The sequence below is a fragment of the Monodelphis domestica genome, chromosome 2 (genome assembly GCF_027887165.1).
Source record: "Monodelphis domestica isolate mMonDom1 chromosome 2, mMonDom1.pri, whole genome shotgun sequence".
NCBI lineage: Eukaryota > Metazoa > Chordata > Mammalia > Didelphimorphia > Didelphidae > Monodelphis > Monodelphis domestica.
Window position 1 is genome coordinate 76,999,568 of NC_077228.1, and position 20,368 is coordinate 77,019,935.

Genomic DNA, 20,368 nt, shown 5'->3' on the forward strand with positions numbered 1-20,368 from the left:
ATCTGTGTTCACCCCATAACACCTTCCTTCCTTGCTTTGTAACTGTGTAAGATACTAACCTCCTATGTGTAGGGCAGCTAGGTGGCACAGTGGATACAGTGGGACCAGAATCTGGAAGATCTTAGTTCAAATCCAACCTCAGACACTTACTACCCATGTGGCCCTGGGAAGTCACATAACCTTGTTTCCCTCAGTTTTCTCTTTTATAAAATGAGCTTGAGAAGGAAATGGCAAACAATTCTACTATCTTTGCCAAGAAATCTCCCAAATGGGGACACACAGAGTCAACATGACTGAAATGACTGACATTTATTGCACTGTATTGTTTTAGAGTTGGAAACTAGTTTAACCCAACACTGAAAGGAATCTTAGTTATAACTTATTTGATAAGTAGTCATCCACTCTCTGCTTGAAGACTTCTAATTAGGGGAAGGCTCCACCTTCTAAGGCAGATCACTGTATTTTGGGGTAGCTCCAAATGCCTAGCTGTTTTTTTTTTGTTGTTGTTGTTCCCCCCCCCCCCGAAACCAAGCCTAAATTTGCTTCTTTGCAACTTCTATTTGTTGGTCCTGATTCTACCCTCAGGTCAAACAGAGTAAATCTGATCTTTCTTTCAGGATACCTGTGTTAACATGTCTCTCTCTGAGTCTTCTCCTTTCCAGGCCACACATCTTCACTTGCCTTAACCAATCTTTACATGACATGGATTCAAGGCCATTTTGGTTGCCTTTTTGTAGAATGTTTCCAGCTTAATAATGCTTAAACTATCACCAAGAACTGACTAGGGTAGAGAAGAGAGAGGCCATCACATTCTAATTCCCTTAAATGATGTCTTTCTAAATCAGGTCAATATTGTATTAGCTTGTTTGATTGCCACACCATACTGCTGCCTTATATTGTTTACAATCTATGAAAATCCTGATTTTTGTGATACAAACTACTATCTGCCATGCCTCCACCTTCCAATACTTGTGAAGTTGACTTACACAGGAGGTACTTAATAAGTGCTTGTTGGACCAATGAAGCCTTGTACTGTATAAGAAGAGAGGGCTGGGTGACAAGAGATCTCAATTCTAGTCTGAAGAAGACTAAGACCAGGAATGGATTTGGGGGCTGGTGTAACAGAGTCATAAGGGCCTTTCATCATTAAAGAGTCATTGTTTATTTTGTAATTTGCCAGGCCAAATGAGGCATTGGGGATTACCAAAAGCAAAAAAAAAAAGAGGGGCATCAGTCCCTCACTGTCATCCTGTGAATCTGGTCCTAGGGTTACTCTGGGTAAGTCCGTGAATCTTTAGATATCTAGTTTCCCCATCTGTTAAACAAGGATAACAGCACCTGCCCTACTGACTCTACTGGACTATTGTGAAGAAAAAAACCAATAATACTTTGAAAAGTTAAAATGGCATCATTATCTAAATGGCAGCTAATCTGTGGGCATCTTTCTTTTTTGGACATGATGTGATGATCTAAGTTAGAGACATTAAATAGTAAATGACTCAGCAATTTACTCCATGACTTCAAAGGGTTTGGCTCTACCCTTTTAAAGGTTTCTTAAGGGACACAGGACTTATCATTGCAAGGGACCTTAGAAGAGATCTTCTCATTTGAAAGGGATACTTATACTGTAATTGCTCTGTGATGCCACTCACTAATAGGGGTACTCCATGCAGGGGTATGGCTCACAACCATCCAAGTCTTCTCATTGCATGAGATTCTTGATCATGTCCTCTAATATATTCTGCAGAGGAGGCTCACAAAAAGGACTAGTAGAAGGTGCCATCTTCGGCACTTAGGATATACATTTGATATCCCTTACTCTTGCTACATGGCCAAACCATAATACATCTATTTGATCACATATTTTATCAACTTTTTGTTTGTAATTTTTTGATGTAATGTGCCACAACCTGTTGGCATCCTTCCCACCTGATATCTCCATTGGCTTGTTGCAAAGCCTACAGTTCTGATTCTTTATATTTGCTATTTATAGCCATAGAGTAAGAGTGTTAAAGTTGTGTTGTTGTTGTTTTTATTTCAGGGAGAAATTTGGGGGTCAAATGTGCTGCACAATTTCCCAAATGCAACCCAACATACTCTTCCTCCTATTCAATTCTATATCCATTGTATTGTCCATCTGGAATGTCTATCCAAGATATATAAGCTGTTAAGCCCTTATCAAGGCTTTTGTCTGACAAGCAGGTCTTGGGTGCTACCCAAAACCAGAGAGGCAGTTTTAGTTACTTTATTTTTGAAATGATGGGACTGGACTAGATGGCTTTGGGTTTCTTCCAGTTCTGATATTTTGTGGTTTTATGATTCTATAGCCAACTTTACTATGGTGATGTTGGTGAGAAACCAGATATACTCTTTCAATATAGACATTTTCCTTGACAAGTCACCTAGGTTCTGACTAAGAATGATTAAAAGGATCACACATCTACAAAAAGTTTCTAACTCTTGAAATAATGGGAAAGACAAATAAGTTTCAGAAAAGAGCTTGGGAGACAAGGCGACTCAAGTCATTTATCTCCACTTTGATACTATACATGTTTTCTTTCAATTCCTTATATTCAGAAGCTCACAGAGTTGGAAGAACCCTTACAGACGATCTTAAAGGAAGGTCATTTTCTTCTTTCCCTCTCCTTTCTCATTTTACTGATGAGGAAGTTGAGACCCAATGAAGTTAAGGACCAGGCCCAAAGCCACACATTTAGTAAGTAGCAGACCTAGGACTTGAACCCTTCATCTTTATTCCATATCCAGAACTGAAAACAAGTAAAACCTTGTGAAACTCAGATGGGAAGTTTTCAGACAACAGGAAAAATCTTTTTGAGAGGTGTTAATAGTGATACCTGATATATCTAGCTATGGGGGCTGGTTCTGAGGAAGGGTGAAAATATCCAGTTTTTAAAAACAGAGACCAAAAAATGTTATAAGATTTCTGCACCTAAGAATTAGTAATATTTAGTAAAAATTAGGCATTTTGGTTATTAGCATGTAGATTGTAAAGGTTTATTATGTCTATGTATTAGAATAAACAAACCAACAATGAAATTTTGATGATAAAATTCAGTAAGAAGGGAAATAAAGTTATATTAGTACTTTTGTTGGGAAATGAAAAATGATGGTCAGCTGTGTTTTTATGTATGGACACTGGTACTAGGATAATAGGACAAGATTTTAAAGTAGAATACTGAACTGAGAATGTAAAAAGTGAAAAATGATAAAGGTCAATGGGATAATGGATGCAAAGGAGAATCTTAAATAGGGTTTGATAATTTTTTAGTTATAACACTCACATATGATTCATTCTAACCCAAAGATTGCTCTAACCCCACAGATACTGATTGTAATACAAATTTTACAATACTCTGTTGCATCAGAAATATCAAACAAGAAAGATGTGGAAAAAAGATATCTGAGCCAATAAAACTCAAACTATTCCTTCCCTTCCCCCAAATAACAGTGTTATCTGAAAAGTGATTTTAAACATTTGTTGGTTTTTATAGTAGAACCATAATATTTCCCATTATATCTTTGAATAGGATTCATTTGAACTGTTATTAACATATCCAGTATTCACAGCTGAACCCACACTAAAACATTTCCTCACTCAAACCAGTTTATTCATAGGATTTAGAGCTGAAAGGGACATGAACAATTATCTCCTCATTCTATACAGGAAACAGGTCTAGAGAGGTAGACTTGATCTGAGTCAGAAAGAGAATAAATACCAAGACCAGGACCTGAACCAATGTTTCCTGACTTCAGGTATGGTGCTCTCTAGCTTAAACTACTGGAAAATCCAATTAAATAGTATGGAATCATTAGCTCATCATGTACTCCTCATAAGAAGGTACTCAGATAAATAGCCGAGTTTCTGCCTCAAAATATACTCTTTGCGTGGGAAAAGCTCCTTCACTTTCAGCAAGAAAACTCAAAGAATACTAACCTAAAATGCTCCAGGTAGGAGTATAATTATTTTTATTACAACTCAAGAAGAGTTAAAGGGAAGTGAAAACAAACCAGGTTATCACTGTTGTAATGGATAATGCTAACACAACTCTTGTGATACAAGAGATAATTTACATAATTAACTGCTTCTTGTAAACATTTTCTTGAATTCAAATCATAGTAACAATGAAAGAAGTTAAATATTTTGAAACTGGTTTTAAAATGCACTTGATATTTCTAAACTGATTCAATGAATGACCTAAAGTGGTAGAGGTGAACACAAAAATTTCAAAGCAAAACCAACAAAAAATAAACGCTCTTTCACTTAAGTTCCACTGATTTTTTTTTTTTTTATGTGAGAGAATAGAAAACTGAAAGCTTGGCTAATATATATCATGGTCAAACTTTCAAATGTTGACAAAGATGAATTTTGTTTTGCACAGAGCAGGTGCTTAATAAATGTTTGCAGAATCAGGTGAACAGAGGTAAATGGGCCCAAGTAGCTGCACTTTTTAGCCTGTACAGAACAAAAACTTTACTGAATTTGTTCTGTTACTAATATGCACAAAAGTAACATTAACTTTAAAAAGGGCATGCAACAACTTTTTGCATTTTGGCTGCAACAAGAAGAGGATTCTTACACACACAAGGATACACAGCAGAATAAAGTCAAAAGTGAGCTGTAATGTAGCTTGAATGCTGCGAAAGAAGCTCCACGGTAAGGGCAAAGTTCTATAAGAATGCCATAGAAACCTCAGGAGGCTCTAACATGCATGCCAGATTTTTAAACAATTAGAAACTGAATACTGGTGAAAGATGCTGGTCAATATCCTAGAAGATCTAAGTCCTCAAGTAAGCTTGAGAATAATCAAACAGGACAGGCACTAGTCAACATGCCTGACTTCTGTCATGGAAGCATTCCCTAGAGGAGGTACAAGTTGATGAAAAGCTTCACCACCACCAAAGTTCTGAGATGCTGGCCTGTTACTATTTTAATGATGATGTCTGCTACACTCCTCAAACTAACTTCCTATCTTAATGAGCATACTTGGTCTGTATGATATTTAATTTCCTGCATTAGGCTGAGCCAGGATAAAGGGGTAAACTTGGAGCACAGCATGGACGCTGGCACCATGCTTAAAGGGCATCCTTTAATAACAACAGCTTTAATAACAACAGAGGTTATCTTAGTGGCAACTAGGCATCACTACATGCCTAAAAGACTTAAAAGATCTTAGAAGACTCTTACTCAACATAATGCTGACAACCTTCTGATACAAACATTCTATCTGGAGGGAGAAGGCTGGAAACTAAGGAAATCCCTCTCTTCCCCTCAGCCCCCACCCCAAGTTGGTTAGGAGAAAAGTACTGGCTTAACTGGGGCTTTGCCCACTGTCAATGTCTCCTCCTTTCAGAGTTTGCTGGATCCTATTCTAAAACATCCAGAGTCTGGGGTTTTTCATAATGCAGCTGATTTTCCTCATGACTTTCATATCTCTCATTAATGCAAACAAACTTTTTCCTTACTGCTTTTGATCACTAACTTCTTTTTCCTTTCTAATTTTGACTGTCAAATGAGGAGCACTTGGAATGTCTACTCCAGTTGTGTTAGTGCCAATTACTATTTGGTTATCACCAAACAAGGTATTTTATGAATAGATGCCCTCATTTTCTGTGTAAAATGGTCCATTTTGCTTATATATCTATATTTTAAAGAGCAGCTGCATTTAATGTTGTGAAGGATGATTTGCTTCCTTTCCCCGCACTCTTGAGCAGTTATGAATATCAGAGCATGCTCCAAATAACTAGATCACATTATGCACAGCACATAAGTTCATCTATTCTCCCAAATATATGCAGATAGGATGAATCGCTTAGGTTTTGAACCACCAGTCAACATCTCTGAATGTCCTATTCCTCATTAGCCAATGCATACCAAAGAAGAGTGGCAGAGAAGGGTTATTATTGTAGTTTTCTTTCATTATTGAAGCCCTGGGCTAGTAAAGGCTGCAACTTCCCAGCTTTGGAGTTAAGCTTTGCCAGCGGTGTGTTGCTGGAGTACTAAAGAGACGGCTTTACAGCCTGTCACCTCCTCAGGCAGACAGCCCTCCTGGTCCCGTAGGGTGGGGTCAGCTCCACACTTCAGCAGCAGTTCCACAATGTCTAAGAACTCACAGGCAGAGGCTAAAGAGACAAAAAGGTTAGTATGACATGAATGGAAAATACAGTAGCTCATTAGCAGTGATAATCACAAAGCCATAATATGATACAAACAATGTTTAATATTATGATTGTTGAAAAATTACAGTATCATAGTCACAACAGTATGTTGGAATACTCAAGGGTCACAAAAAATGTGTTGTGGTTATTTTCCCCAGTGCCTTGGGAGAGACAGATAAATATTGGGCATATTTTGTAGAATTACAGAAACTCAGAAGGGACCTCAGAAGTAATTCATTCTGGCCTGTATCTTGACAGGAATGAGAAGATATTTAATGGGGGATATGTGGATTTTAATTTAGTGGTTAAATTTATGTAATAATTTTACTTCAGGGGTCCATTTTGTGGCACCCATGCCACAGGCTGTCTATGATTTATTTATCTAGAAGGTTTCTGTTGCTTGTCCTGTGTCTAGACAACTCAAATTTGCTAAGGAATTCTGATTAATAGATTTCATTATAATGGTCATCTGGGTTAAAGCAGTATCTCAGGTAGATTCTTTCCTTACAGGAAAAATGAGTATGGAAAGACTATGTTGAATGTGGAAGTTTCCCACTTTAGCTTTCAGAAGATGTATTTACAAGACTGGAACCGTCCCTCCCCCCCCCCCCCCCAAACAAAACCCAACCCTTAGCAGGCACAATTAATGTCAGTTACTAAACTTCTCACATTTTGGGCTACAGCTTATATTTATCTACTATGGATATATATGGATATTTGCCATATGTAGTAGGACTTTTATTTTAAACTATTTTGTAGTGACATTTCCTTTCTCTTTTGTTGGTGCCTTCTCTTTCCTTAGGTAAGGAGCAAAGTGATTTCCTTGACTATTCAGAGTTCTCCCTGAAAAAGGACTGGAATCTTCAAACTAAGTTCTGATTGTTTGGTCTCGTAGCTACTTGCTGGGGATACCTAACTTTCAGAGCCACACTTTTATACATACCTCTCTCTTCTGCTAAGTCAGTTTTGATGATTTTTCAGGTGGCAGAGAATGAACAATAGAATAAGCCAAGAAGCTTGCATGCATCTCTTCCTCTCCTACCTCCCTCACTCTCTCTCCCTCCAGACTACTATAGAGTCATCTAGATCACCTAAATTTTTCCCTCAAGAAGTTCAGTTTTTAACAGGGAGGCAACATGCAAATATCTATTTGCATATGAGGTATATATAGAGTAAATAGAAATAATCTCAGCACAGTCACTAGCAGTGGTAGTGGTGCTGGGAACCAATGGAATTAAGATGAGTCCCAAACAAAAGATAGTTACTTGTCATGCAAAAGAATAAATTTAAGGATCTGTTGTCTGATAAACCCTATGAAAAGAAAAAATGACTAATTTATTCTGCATACAAATAGGCATGCAAATCTATATCATGAACAATAATACTCATTTGACCTTATTGTTGCTATAATGAAAATATTTCTGGCTGGCAGTCTCTACTTATTTCTGTGAAACATCTGGTTATGTTTCAGTGAAATCAAGTTCTTTCAACAAAAGTGAAAGAAGACTGTGTCTACCATATTAATCTGTAATCCCAAATAATAACCAAGACATTTTAGATCAGATTTAGTTCAATTTTACTCTGAGATTGGACATGATCTGCTACTGCAATCTGATATAACTGATTTAGATAAAACTTAATTTTGCTTCCCAAAGATGAAGGGTATCAGTGTAAGGAAACTACTTTATGGAAAGTGTGATATGATCTTCACACGCTTATGCATGTATGGAACTTGAGCTTCTAAATACTAGGCAAAGGAAACAAATAGAAGTGAACCCTCTTTAGCCTAGTACTATGACAAATTGACTAACCTATATATGAGAATACTCTACCAGAAAGTGATAAAGTGATGATTGAAAGAAGCAATGTGAAAGGGAATTCCTGGAATATTTGACACAAAATCATCCATTTGGCCTCTACTGTATATTGCTTTTTATTTATTTAGACTATAAGATCCTTGGGGGCAGAGGTTATGTCTTTTTTTGTATCCCCCACAATGCTTTTCATAGTTCTGGGCATTTAGCAGGTGATCATTACATATTGATGAACTATTATCTGTTTCTTTGGTCAAACATAGAGTACAAACTATGTTAACTTCCCATTCTCTCAAAACAGACACAAAAGGGACAAGATGGGAGAAGTGTGCTGAGGGAAAGTGGGCTGAATTTTGTATGAAATTAATGAGGAAATGTGTTGGTGCTCATACTGTGCTGGGAAATCCAAAAATGGTCATCAGCCCATCTCGGAAAAGCTTGAAAAAGTCTCTAGGGATTAGAACAGCTGCTGAATTTATGGTACCCTGGGAACCTCTATTTGTCAAGTGCCAGAGAGGCAGCCCTGACACTGGCACAGGTGAAGATGAATTTTCATTCAGCACAGTTCGCCTTCTGACTCCATTAATCCTCAGGGTTTTGATGATGAATTTCTTTCTTTCTTTTTTTAAAATTTTTATTTATTTTCACTCTAATGTCTCCTCCCACTGCCCTGCAACAGCATGGAAGGAGCAGAACAGATGGTGCTTTATAGGGAAGACAGAGAGCCCATGAGGATACAAAGCCAGCCCACTCTGAAATCACATGACTACATGTGCAAGGAAAAGCCTTGATTTCCTCTGGGAGACATAGAAGCAATGATGTTAGTATTCCCAGTGGAGAGAGGGGAGGGGGGAAGACTAACAGGCCATTTATGACGAAGACCAGATTCATACCGATCAACTCTTCAACAAGGACCATATTTAATCATAAAATAACAGAAGCACCAATTCCTGAAGGTCAGTGAATACTAAAGTACAATGGAGGCAAACAGGTGCTGTAGTTTGTTGCTACCCAATGTACAGGAAGGATGAACTGGTAAGGACACATGCTAGTACAATACTGGCCTCTATTTAACCCTTCTATTGGCTCTGACCCCAGCTTTAATCGGAAGAGGCCAGTATTTACAACCCATCTAAGGATGGAATTTGACACCTGCTATAATCACAAAAACTGTCATCACAAGGACAGCTGTCAGGCCAAACTATAATTAATAAAAAAGAATGGATAGGCCCAAAAGACATCCCCAACATCTCACTGTTCTCACTCACTGGAATAAACCATATTTATAGTTATAATGAAGTTCCTAAAATAGTTATGTACACTGAAATAAAATTAAATCAAAACAGTAAATATATATTTTGAACAGCTAAAAAAGGTTTGGGGTAGGTGTAGTAAGGATTTAGATTAATTTAGTAAATTAAAGGGTAAAGTAAAGTAAATTGTTTTAGTTTAACCTAATTGGAAAATGAATTAATTTTAAAGTGGTTATTATAGAATCTATGTAATTTCATTTTAGGAAGCATTCTTTTAAATGAGTACTCTCACTTTAAAAAAGTATATTTTGATTTTAAATATTTGCCATGTAATGAACCATTTAATAAATTCCATTATTTAAAGTATTCACCTATCTTAATTATTAATATTTATTTTCTTTTTACAATGATTAATAAAACTACTTTGTAAGACAGATTTGTATCTATCAATGAGTGATTTGGGGCATAAGATTCCTAAAAAGAAAAATTTTAACACACACGAGTATCAATGTCTTGAAAAATAACCATTCATTACTTGGCAAAAGTGATCAATGACTAGTGAAGAATTTGAGTTTGTATTTAGTTTTACTATTGTACCTATGCACCTCCCATAGGGAGAATGTAATGTTTAAAAATCGGTGGGATGGTGAATTTTTTTGTATTACTTATAAGATTATCTACTGTGGGGATTATCTATGGCAAATATTTAATCCTGAGCTCACTTCCCCTTACAACCCAGCAGGCTCTAGAGTTGCTTTCCCTCATTGTCCAGCTGGTGTATGCCCAGGGAATTCAAACTAATTTTAATATCCATCCAAACAAAATATAATTAAGAAGGCAGGTCATATGTGTAAAAATCATATAATGCATTTCAAAGTCAAACAGAAATGACATTTGAATTATCCATTGTTTCGAATTTTCCCTACCATTCCCTTCCTTTAATATAGGTTTTATATACATATCGGTTAAGTTGTAGGACCCAGCCCTATGATGAGATCTTTTTGAAAGGAAAATATAAAACACACAAGCAAACACTGAAAAATGAGACAAAATTGACCATACAACATAATTTAAAATGTATTTACATTTCTTTAGTTTCAAGCAGATTCTTTATTCATTCTCTTATCAACATTTTTTATATGTCATTATTGTTATTTCTTCTTAAGAGGCATCTAGCATTTATATATTGTTTTAAGGTTTACAAAGTGCTTTAGGTATGTTTATTTCAATCAATCTTTACAAATTCCTGGATCTATTATTATCTCCATTTTACGAATGAGTACAATGAGACTGTGAAGTTAAGTGACTTGGTCAGAGTCTCAGTAAGAGTCTGAAGTAGGATATGAAGTCAGGTATTCCTGGCTTCCAAGTTCAACACTCTAACCATCATAGTACATTGCTAAACACAATAAAAAATACAACAAAGCCAAACTGAATGGGAAAAGTGTAGCCTGTTTCAGATGTGCTACATAAACCTAAGTGATATATGCCTCTACATCTATGTTCAATGTGGGTCTACACAGAAATGAAGCATGGTGACTCATCTCCCAAGTTGCATGCATCTAGCTTCTCACAATGTCCATGTAATCTAGGCAGATAGAGGGAGGTGAAAGGAGAAAGTAAAGAGGGCATCACCTGGAGAAGGGAGTGTGGGTGTATGCCTGAAGCATGTCAACACATCCCATACCAAACCTCTTCCTCTACACTTTTCTATTTTTGGATGAGGATACCATCATCTGCTCATCATTCAGGGTCATTTTTTACTTCTTTTCCTTTCCCCTCATATGCAGTTGCCAAGTCTCATCAAGTCTAACTATACATCTCTTCTTCCTACCATCATGGCCACCAACCTTAGATGAGGCATTCATTATTATTTGTAATAATAGTAACAGTTAGCATTTATAATACCTCCTACGTGTTAGGCACTATGTTATGCATTTTGCAAATACCTTATTTGGGTCTCACAACAAGCGTGAGAGATAGGCAAAATTATTACCCCAAATTAAAGATGAAAGTGAGGCAAACAGAGGTCAAGTGACTTGCCCAAGGTCACACAGACAATAAGCTTCCAAGACTGTATTCAAACTGTCTTCCTGATTCCAAGTTTGACTTTCTATCCATTTTACCATCTAGCTACCTCAATTTATTGAACGATTTAAAAAACCTTTTAATTAGCTTCCCTACTTATAGTTTCTGCTCTCTTCAATTCATCTTCCATTTAGCTACTAAAGCGATTTTTCTGAAGTGTTTATCTGTCCATGTTCAGGGGTTTTCAATTACCTATAGACTCAAATTTAAAGCTCTTTAAAACCTGGCCTTTTCTTACCTTCCATCTTCTTATACTTTCCTCCCTTCTGCACATTCTGGGTCACTGTCATTCTTGCTGTTCTTCAAGAGTAACTTAAATGTTACCTTCCGCTGAAAGCTTTACTCCAGATCTTTGGCTGCTAATGCCTTTTCCCCTGAGACTACTTTCTATTTATTCCACATTCATCTTGCACAGACCTAATTTACATCTTGTTTTCCCCATTAAAATGGGAGCATCTTGAGGGAAGGGACTGTTTTTGCTTTTCTTTATATGCCCAAAGCTTAGCATAGTATCTAGAATGTATGAAGTGCTTAAAAAATGCTTGCTAACTGACTACAAAGCTGTCCAAATAGTGTTCCTAAGGAAATTATGGTAACTATTATGGTATTTATTCGTTTACTCAAAAAAATGTATATTAAAAAAAATTAAAAACCCTTACCTTCTTAGAATCAATACTGTGCATTGGTTCTAAAGGCAAAAGAGTGGTAAGGGCTAGGCAATGGGGGTCAAGTGACTTGCCCAGGGTCACACAGCTAGGAAGTGTCTGAGGGCAGGTTTGAACCCAGGACCTCCCGTCTCTGAGCCTGGCTCTCAATCCACTGAGCCACCCAGCTGCACCCTACTCAAAATTTTTAATTGGGTTTCTATTGCCTCTAGGATAAAACACAAAGTCTTGATGCTAGTAATTTAAAGGCTTCCAGAATCTAGCTCCCATCTACCTTTCCAGCTTTGGTTCAAATTCCGACCCTTTATATATATATACTCTATATTCCAGCCAAATTGAACCATCAACTTGTTCTCAGAACTTGACATGCCGACTTCTGCCTCCACTCATTGCACACAGAGTGTCCTCTATGCCTAGAATCCATTTTCTCATTCAATGTTTGTCTGCCTTCAAGGATCAGTTGAAGAGCCAATCCCTTAGCAAAACCTTCCCAAATTCCATTTTTACTACTCTTCACTACCTCAAATTATTTTGTATTGATTATCTGTACACCTATTGTATTTTCCAGTGGAATATCAGCCAACTGGAAGTCAAGGATTATCTCATTTCTGTCTCTGTGCCCCCCAGGGCCCAGCACAGAGAAAGTGCTTAAAAAATGCTTTTTAAAATTAAATTTGTATTCTAGCATCTAACAGTACCTCTAATATATAGAAGTTACTTAAGAAACACTTGATATGCTCAAAAACATATCTGCATTGACTTGGCATTGTCTTCTTCCCTCAAGAGGTGCTTTCCTTTATTCTCTGGATATAAGAGGTTATGATTTCTTAGGATCAGGTAGTATACAAAAGTGTCCACTGTCCTCTGGCAGATGAAATTCTTTAAGAACTGTCATGATAAAATGTGTGTCCCTGGATTTAGGATTTAGAGGCATCATTAACCCTGGAAAAAAGTTTCTCTTTTTCCTCCTGATTCTCTGAATTTAATAGTTTTATGTCTAATTACTCTGAAAACACTTGGTGATGATCACTACTAAAAACCAGTGTTCATCTATTCTAACCCCAATATGGGCAGTTATTATTTCTTTCCTAAGGTACTCTTTTCTTTTGAGGGCTATTTAGTCCTGTGATAAACCTTTTTTTCAGTATCTCTGTTATCTGGCTGTTACGATTGGTTGGATTCTATGTATGAGTGAATGCATATCTTGTAGATAAGAAGTTTTCAAAATCCTCTCTGGACTTTGCTGACTGGCTCTATATTTAAGCATGATCATAGATAGAAAGTGTCTGAGCTTCAAAATTGATATGAATGACACAATGAAATCTAACCCAATGGGAAGAAAGGATGCAAAATGAATATGATGGGAAGGATACACCAGTCAATGAGTTTTGGAGGCTTTGTGTTGCCTAAACTATTGGTTTTAGTGAAATATTGTGGTTAGTCTATATTAAAACTAGCTGTCATTTGGAATTTTTATACTTAATATATTTCTTATTTAATAGTGAGAGAAGGAAGTTAATGCTAGTGTCTACTCTCTGAGATTATTCTCCTATTTATCTTATTTCCACATTTTTTTCAAGATTGTGATATCTTTGAGGGCAGGGACTATTTTGCCTTTCTTTGAGCCCCTAGTACTTAGCACAATCTTTGGCACATAGCAGGTGTTCAATAAATGTTGTCTGACTTGGCAGCTGTGTAAGTTAGATATAGCCAGCATAGGGGTGTCTTCAGGGATTGCTTCAGCAGAAATGTCATACCCACATGCTTCCCCAGCTGCCTTTCCTTCTCTTCTCTCTGGAAGCAGAGGAGTGAAGCACTTCAGGATATATATACAGGGAGAGAAATTTCTTTCCTCTCTCCATGTAAGCCTGTGGAGCAAGTTCCTTGTAAAGAAGTATGCTTTTTAAAACTTATGAATGGAAATGCTATCCACCTCCAGAAAAAGAACTGTTGGAGTCAGACAGATGTGGATCAAAGCAGACTATCTCTCACGTCAGTGTATTTATGATTCTATTATGGAGTTTTGGTTTTGTATGACTATGCTCTTACAACAATGACCAATATGGAAGTATGTTCTGCATTATAATAAAAATAAACAAGTAAATAATAAAAATTTTAAATTTTGAAAAAGAGACATAAGAATTGGACTCAGTGATTAGTTTATGTTTTCCTATATTAAAGTTCTACTTCAATGCTTCATGGCTTAGAGGTAACCCTGGTTTTCAAAAACGATGGAAAGCTAGAAAGGCGGGTAAGAGTCTGTGTGTCTGTCATTTGAGGTCTGTCCTAGTGAAACTGAGAGAGATTCATATCCAGAAGGGGAGTCACTAAGTGGTGAATTTTTTGGCTTTATATGTTCATGAAGATCAGTTCCTAAGGCATAAAGAAGTTATGATCTTCATTCTTAGAAGGTGTAACCACCCTGATGAAATTGTGGATCCTGACAATAGTGAAATATAAGTTGTACATGCTGGTTCATCTCTCAGAAATCTGAGAGACATTTAAATATAGCATTTGGATTTTCATGTCATATATTAGCTGAAGTAAATAGATGGGATAAGTCAGAGGAGTAGACAAAAGAAGGGCACTTTGGGACTTTGTGATGGTTGTAAATGAGTGGCAATAGGGCTGGCATGATTATAATGGTATCCATGAGTTTCACATCCTGGATTTGGTAATTTTTTGTCTAGTGCCTTTAGTATGGGTGGTCATGCATCTTTCCATGCCACATCTAAATGAAATCTTCTAAATAGCAGCACAAATGAAAATACCAAAGTGATGCTACAGGAAGATCTTATCCACCTGTTCTCTAACTAACTATAAAGATAAAGGAGGACTTTAAGTGCCGCAATGTCTATTAGCTTTACTGGAATAACTAGGGAACCCTTGATTTAATTCCTGCTATTTATTTATGAAGAGTCCAGGGTCTGAGGATTTACTAAAACTCTAAGAACTCCTGTATAGTCAGTGTTTTCTTACTTCACTTCCACATTTTCTAAGATCCACAGTTTAGGTGCAAGATCTAGACATACTCGGTTATTTTGCCATGATTCAGCATTGGATTTTCTGTGATCTACTCTAATGTAGAAATGTATCTTGGGTCAAAATCTCCTCTCTAGTATCTTCTGCTAAATACCAACTCTAATGGTTATTTAAAGCTATTTTAGACTACAAGTGTTCTTATTCTTTTTAAGTCAGATATGCAACTTGTTGGTTTCAATTCACTTCTATAAACTAAGAAAATTTTTTAGCAACTTGAGGGAGTTAAAACTAAAAATATGTGAAATCCTCTGAAGGTAAAAATGCTATGTTGGCATTGCTGTTATTGATTTATCTTAATTATTCAGTATTTTGATCAATAGCTTACCATAATGTAGGGCTGTCTGGCCTTCGTTGTCCTACAAAGAAAGGAAATAACACATTTTAGAGTTCTAAGCAATTGGTTTGTTGTTTGACTGTTTTTCATCTATTTCTGACTTTTTGTGATCTTATTTGGGGTATTTTGGGGCAGAGATACTGATAGTTTCTTATTTCTGTCTCCAGCCCATTTTACATTTGAGGAAACTGAGGCAAACAGGGTTAATACTATTTATTGATTCTAAGATAAAAGAATGGGAAGGATTAGGAATGGCGGTGAAATGACTTGCTCAGGTTGATACAGCTAGGAAGTATTTAAGGTCAGATATGAATTTAGGACCTCCTGTCTCTTGGCATGGCTCTCAATCCACTGAGGCACCAAGTTGCCCCCATGTTGTTTCTTAATGTCGAATATAACAAAAGTGCCATCATTTCATAAATTTATCTGACTTGGTGAAAAAGAATAAAAAAAATTAAAATTGTTTCAAAATCAGGATAATTTTGGAATAACCCTACATTATTGAAGAGATTAAAAAAACAAACACCCCAACTATATAATCCTAAGCAGAGCCTGTCCAGATTTGCAGACTGGTAAGCAACATGAGTATCCCTCCTAAAATGGTCATCTAGATCCTCTAAGAAGGTAGAACTGCCATAAGCAGCACCTTTCGGGTCTTTTCTATGAAGCTGGTAATTTTTTAAAAATAATGTCACATATTCATGAATCTCACATTGTTAGTTCTCTAATTCATATCAGGTATGAGGATAAAGTAAAAAAATCTCACAGCAAGCCAAGTAATAGGGGAACATTACAGTTAGGTTTTTTTCCTATTGTTTTTTTAGTTAAGATGGCATGCAAAGCCTTGCTTATTTGAAAAGTGTCTGCTTCAAGACCTTTATCAGGATAGTGGGGCAAGAAGTGCCAGCACATATGTTGGTGTGCTAATGATTTCCTGTATCAGAGCAAGATAAGTGGGAATGGGAAACATTTACTGCAATGATAAAATGGCAAAAAGCTGAAGAGGCAGATTGTCAGATAAATATTTATTTCAAACACTTTCATACCATGTGTTTGATTGTTGTACAGACCTCCAAGCTTAAGTTTCCTGCTCTCGCTTACCCATCTCCATTCTAGTCCTTGAACCAGCAGTTCCTGAAAAATGCAGATTCAGGATCCAGCATGATCTGTGATTCTTGTCTACATTTTAGATTGTACCCTTTTTCCTCACGAGGGGGTTTGCCTTCAGATTGAATTATCTCTCTTAAAAATGGAAAGACCAACCCCTTGAAGTGGAAAGAAAGGCTAACAAAAGGATCCTTTTACTGATTTAAGTTGTTAGTGAATGACTGTAATGTGAGTAAGAAATTACAAAAAATAAGGATATGTTTTCCAAGATTCACAACCATAATGCATCACCACAACAATGGTATTAAAAAGATGTTTGTTTGTTTTTTTCTGTTAGGGAGTCATATTAAAAAAAAAAAGAAAGATGGGCTTTTGTTTAGGGAGAAGCCTAGAGTTATTAGAGATAATGAAGGAGATCTATGATCCTTGGAGCCTGAGCCTTCAGAAAACAGAAGCCAATATGTATATTAACTATGATTCCTGGGCAAGTCAAAATATCTCAGAATTAGAGAATCAGAAGTACCTCAGCGATCATACTCCAAAAGGGACCCTTATTATAATAAGTGGGGGAAATCCCCACCCAAGTGAGGTCCAGCTTCTACTTACAATGAGAAGGAACTCATCAACACCTCCAAAGGAAGACTAACTTTTGGACAGCTCCAATTGTATGTTTCCCCCCCTTCTGACCTAAAGTCTAAGCTTTTACAGTATTACTAGAGGAATATCTTATCAAGTAGGAAAGAAAGTCACAAAATTCATACTGAAGAACAAAAAGATCAAGACTCTTAAGTATAATATTTAAAAAAAGGTGGGGGAGAAGGAAGTGAAGGGGAGTCTATTGGTAGTACCAGATCTCAAATATATACTACAAAGCAGTTAAAACATTAAAACAATTTGGGCCTGGTAAAAAAGGTTAGAGGTTAAGCAGTGGGATAGATTAGGAATACCACATTAAAAGAAACAGTGGCACAGTCTTTGAAAAATCCAAAAACTCAAGTTGCTGGAGAAAGGTCTTACTATTTGACAAAAACTATTTTTTTTTCCAAGAGGAAAATGGGACAGTAGTCTGTAGAAACTGAGCTTAGATCAACATCTCATATCATTTACTAACAATAATACTTAGCATTAATAGAGTGCATTAAGGTTTGCAAATAATTTTATAAATAATATGTCATTTTATCTTCTCAACAGCTTGGGGAGGTAGGTGCTATTATTACCTCTGTTTTTATAGGTAAGGAAGCTGAGGCCGACAGAGGTTGAGTGACAGTGCCCAGAGTCTGGCACTTCTCTTTGCTCCACAATCCTGATAAAGCTCTATGACTCTCTAAAGGCTAGTATCTGTGGCTGAATTTGAACTCAGGTCTTCCTGACTCCAAGTCCATAGCACTATGCCATTCATCTAAACTTTCACTGAGATAAGCACCAAATAGATATAGGAGACCTAAATACAAAAATGTCACCTGATGAAGAATTAGGAGCAAGGAATACATTACCTTTCAAATCTATCAATTGTGGGAAAGTTCATGAAGAAACAAGTAATAGAAAGGATCACACAAGATTAAATTTAGAATTCTGATTATATACAATTAAAATGTACTTGTACAAACAAATCTTATATAATTAAAATTAGAAGTATTTATAGGAAATAAATCTTTGCAATACATTTCTCTAAGAAAGTTCTCTTATCTAAGATATATAAGGAACTGATTCACGGCTATAAAACAATGAACTATTCCACAACAGATAAATTGTCAATGAATATGAACAGGCAATTTTCAAAGGAAGAAATCCAAGATACTAACAAAGCAGAAGAAAAAATGCTACAAATCATCCATAATTAAAACTATTTTAAAGTTCTACATCACATATATTAGGAGTGATTAGGTAAAGATTAAAAAAAATAAATGCTGGAGAGGCTGTGGGAAAATAGGTACATACCAATGATCACTGGGAATATGAACTGGTAATGTCACTTTGGGAGGTAATTTGGAACTATATACCAAAACTTACTAAAATATGTCTATACCCTTTGACCCAGCTATACCACTATGAGTCTGTTATCCCAAACAGATCAAGGAAGAGGAAGATGAAGAACATAAAAATGTTCATAACAGCTTTTTTTCATATTAGCCCCAAATTAGAAACCAAAGGACTATTATTTTGAGAATGGCCAAATTATGGTATATGAATGTGATGGGAATACTAATGTGCCAAAAGAAATGATATTCTGAGAAACCTGGAAAGACCTGGATGAAATGATGAGTCAAGTGAGAAGAGCTACAATTGCCTATAAAACAACTATACAAGAAAACAACTTCTAAAGACTTTAGAACTCATCAATGGAAAGATGAGTCCAGAAGTGAAATTTGTCAGTCACCTCCTACCAGAAAAGGCAATGAATGTAAAATACAGAGAGACATTTACATGATCAGGCATGGTCAAAATGGGAATGTGGTTGTTGGAATGTTCATGCTTAGAGAGTTCTGTCCATCTGAATGTCTTTGTTCAATGGGAAGTCATGGGAGGGATAGATTCTAATGCATGGAAAAATGAATAAATTTTTAAAAATCTAAATGTTTTTTCAACTTCCACTAATTGTTCCTGATGCTACCTTCTCAGACCAAACAGAACAAGTCTAATCCCTCTTCGTTCAGATCTTGGAACATATATTCTACCTCTAATTCCTTCTCCCTACATCCATCTTCTTTTATCCAGCTTAAAACTAAACATCATCTGGTTCCTTTAACTGATACTCAAATATGACATGTACTCTGGGTCCTTTACCACCTTGATTACTCTCTTCTGGGTATTTTTTAGTTTATCAATGTGGTTCTTAAACTTTGACCCTTAGAAGAGAATAAAATACTTCAAATATGGTCTGGACAATTCTTTCAATATAACTGACCACCATAAAAACTTTCCTGGCTGCCACATCACACTGAATGAAAGAATGAAAAAATATTTATTAAATAATTACTATATGCCAAGCATCATGCTAAGATGCAAACAGAAAAGCAAGATGATTCTTGCTCTACCAGTGTAAGCATTCTCTTGAGGAGAAAGGTACCAATCAGACAAAAAGACCTTTAGGTCCACCATGAAGTAGCTGGTAATGCATCTTCTTTTAATGTTATTTTCATTAATAAACAATTCTCTGTTAATAATGTTATCTGATAGTACCAAGAACTTTGATGATGAAGAGTTTTTCCTTCTAATTCTTCAGTAGCTAAAGATATACCAAATGCAGTACTCATTGCCTCATACTGAGTTTGTGCTTATAGTAAGCACTAAAACTCCCAGATCTTATAAAAACTGTTACTGCCGCATAACCATGGCCCCACCTGTGGTGGTGAAATGACTTTAAGACCAAACATAAAATATTACATTTATCCCTACTGAATTTCATCTTTCAAATTCTTATCATTCATCACCTCTTGAACTCGTGCAATAATAATCTCCTAATTGTTTTCTTACCTCAATTCTCTCTTCTCAAGCACAGGTCTGACCATAATTCTCTTCTCTGACAAAGCCTTTTACAATCTTAATCCCATGTACCTTTCTAGCCTTCCTCCACTTCACACACTTTTCAGTTGGACAAAATTGTATTTCTGGATGTTCCTTACTCATGACATCCTGTCTCCCATCCTTTGTATAGGCTACCTCACATCCTTGGAAAACATTCTCTACTCATTTCTCCCTCTTGGAATCCCTAAGTTTCCTTCAAAGATCAGTTCATATCACCTCCTACATGAGTCTCTTCATACCTCTGGCTGCTAGTATGCCACCATTATCCTTATTTATTTGCACATATTTTACAAATACTTATGTGTATACATGCTATTCCCAAGAGAAAATGTACGCTCCTTGATGGCAGGAACAGTTTCATTT

At 36.3% G+C, this 20,368-nt stretch overlaps 1 protein-coding gene across 4 annotated transcripts in view; it reads right to left on the minus strand.

Moving 5' to 3' along the window:
* Window positions 1-2,993: 2,993 nt before the first annotated feature.
* Window positions 2,994-20,368, minus strand: part of ACBD6 (acyl-CoA binding domain containing 6) — a 202,231-nt gene continuing 184,856 nt past the window's right edge. For 2 of the 4 annotated variants that reach the window (XM_056815604.1, XM_001374505.3), the window contains 2 exons: window positions 15,365-15,395; window positions 2,994-6,141 (listed from right to left, as the gene is read on the minus strand). In XM_056815604.1, the coding sequence (XP_056671582.1) occupies window positions 5,987-6,141; window positions 15,365-15,395 (186 nt within the window). In that variant the 3' untranslated portion in view covers window positions 2,994-5,986. Of the gene's footprint in view, window positions 6,142-15,364; window positions 15,396-20,368 lie in introns of those variants that run through there. The other 2 variants (XM_056815606.1, XM_056815605.1) reach the window with 2 other exon arrangements.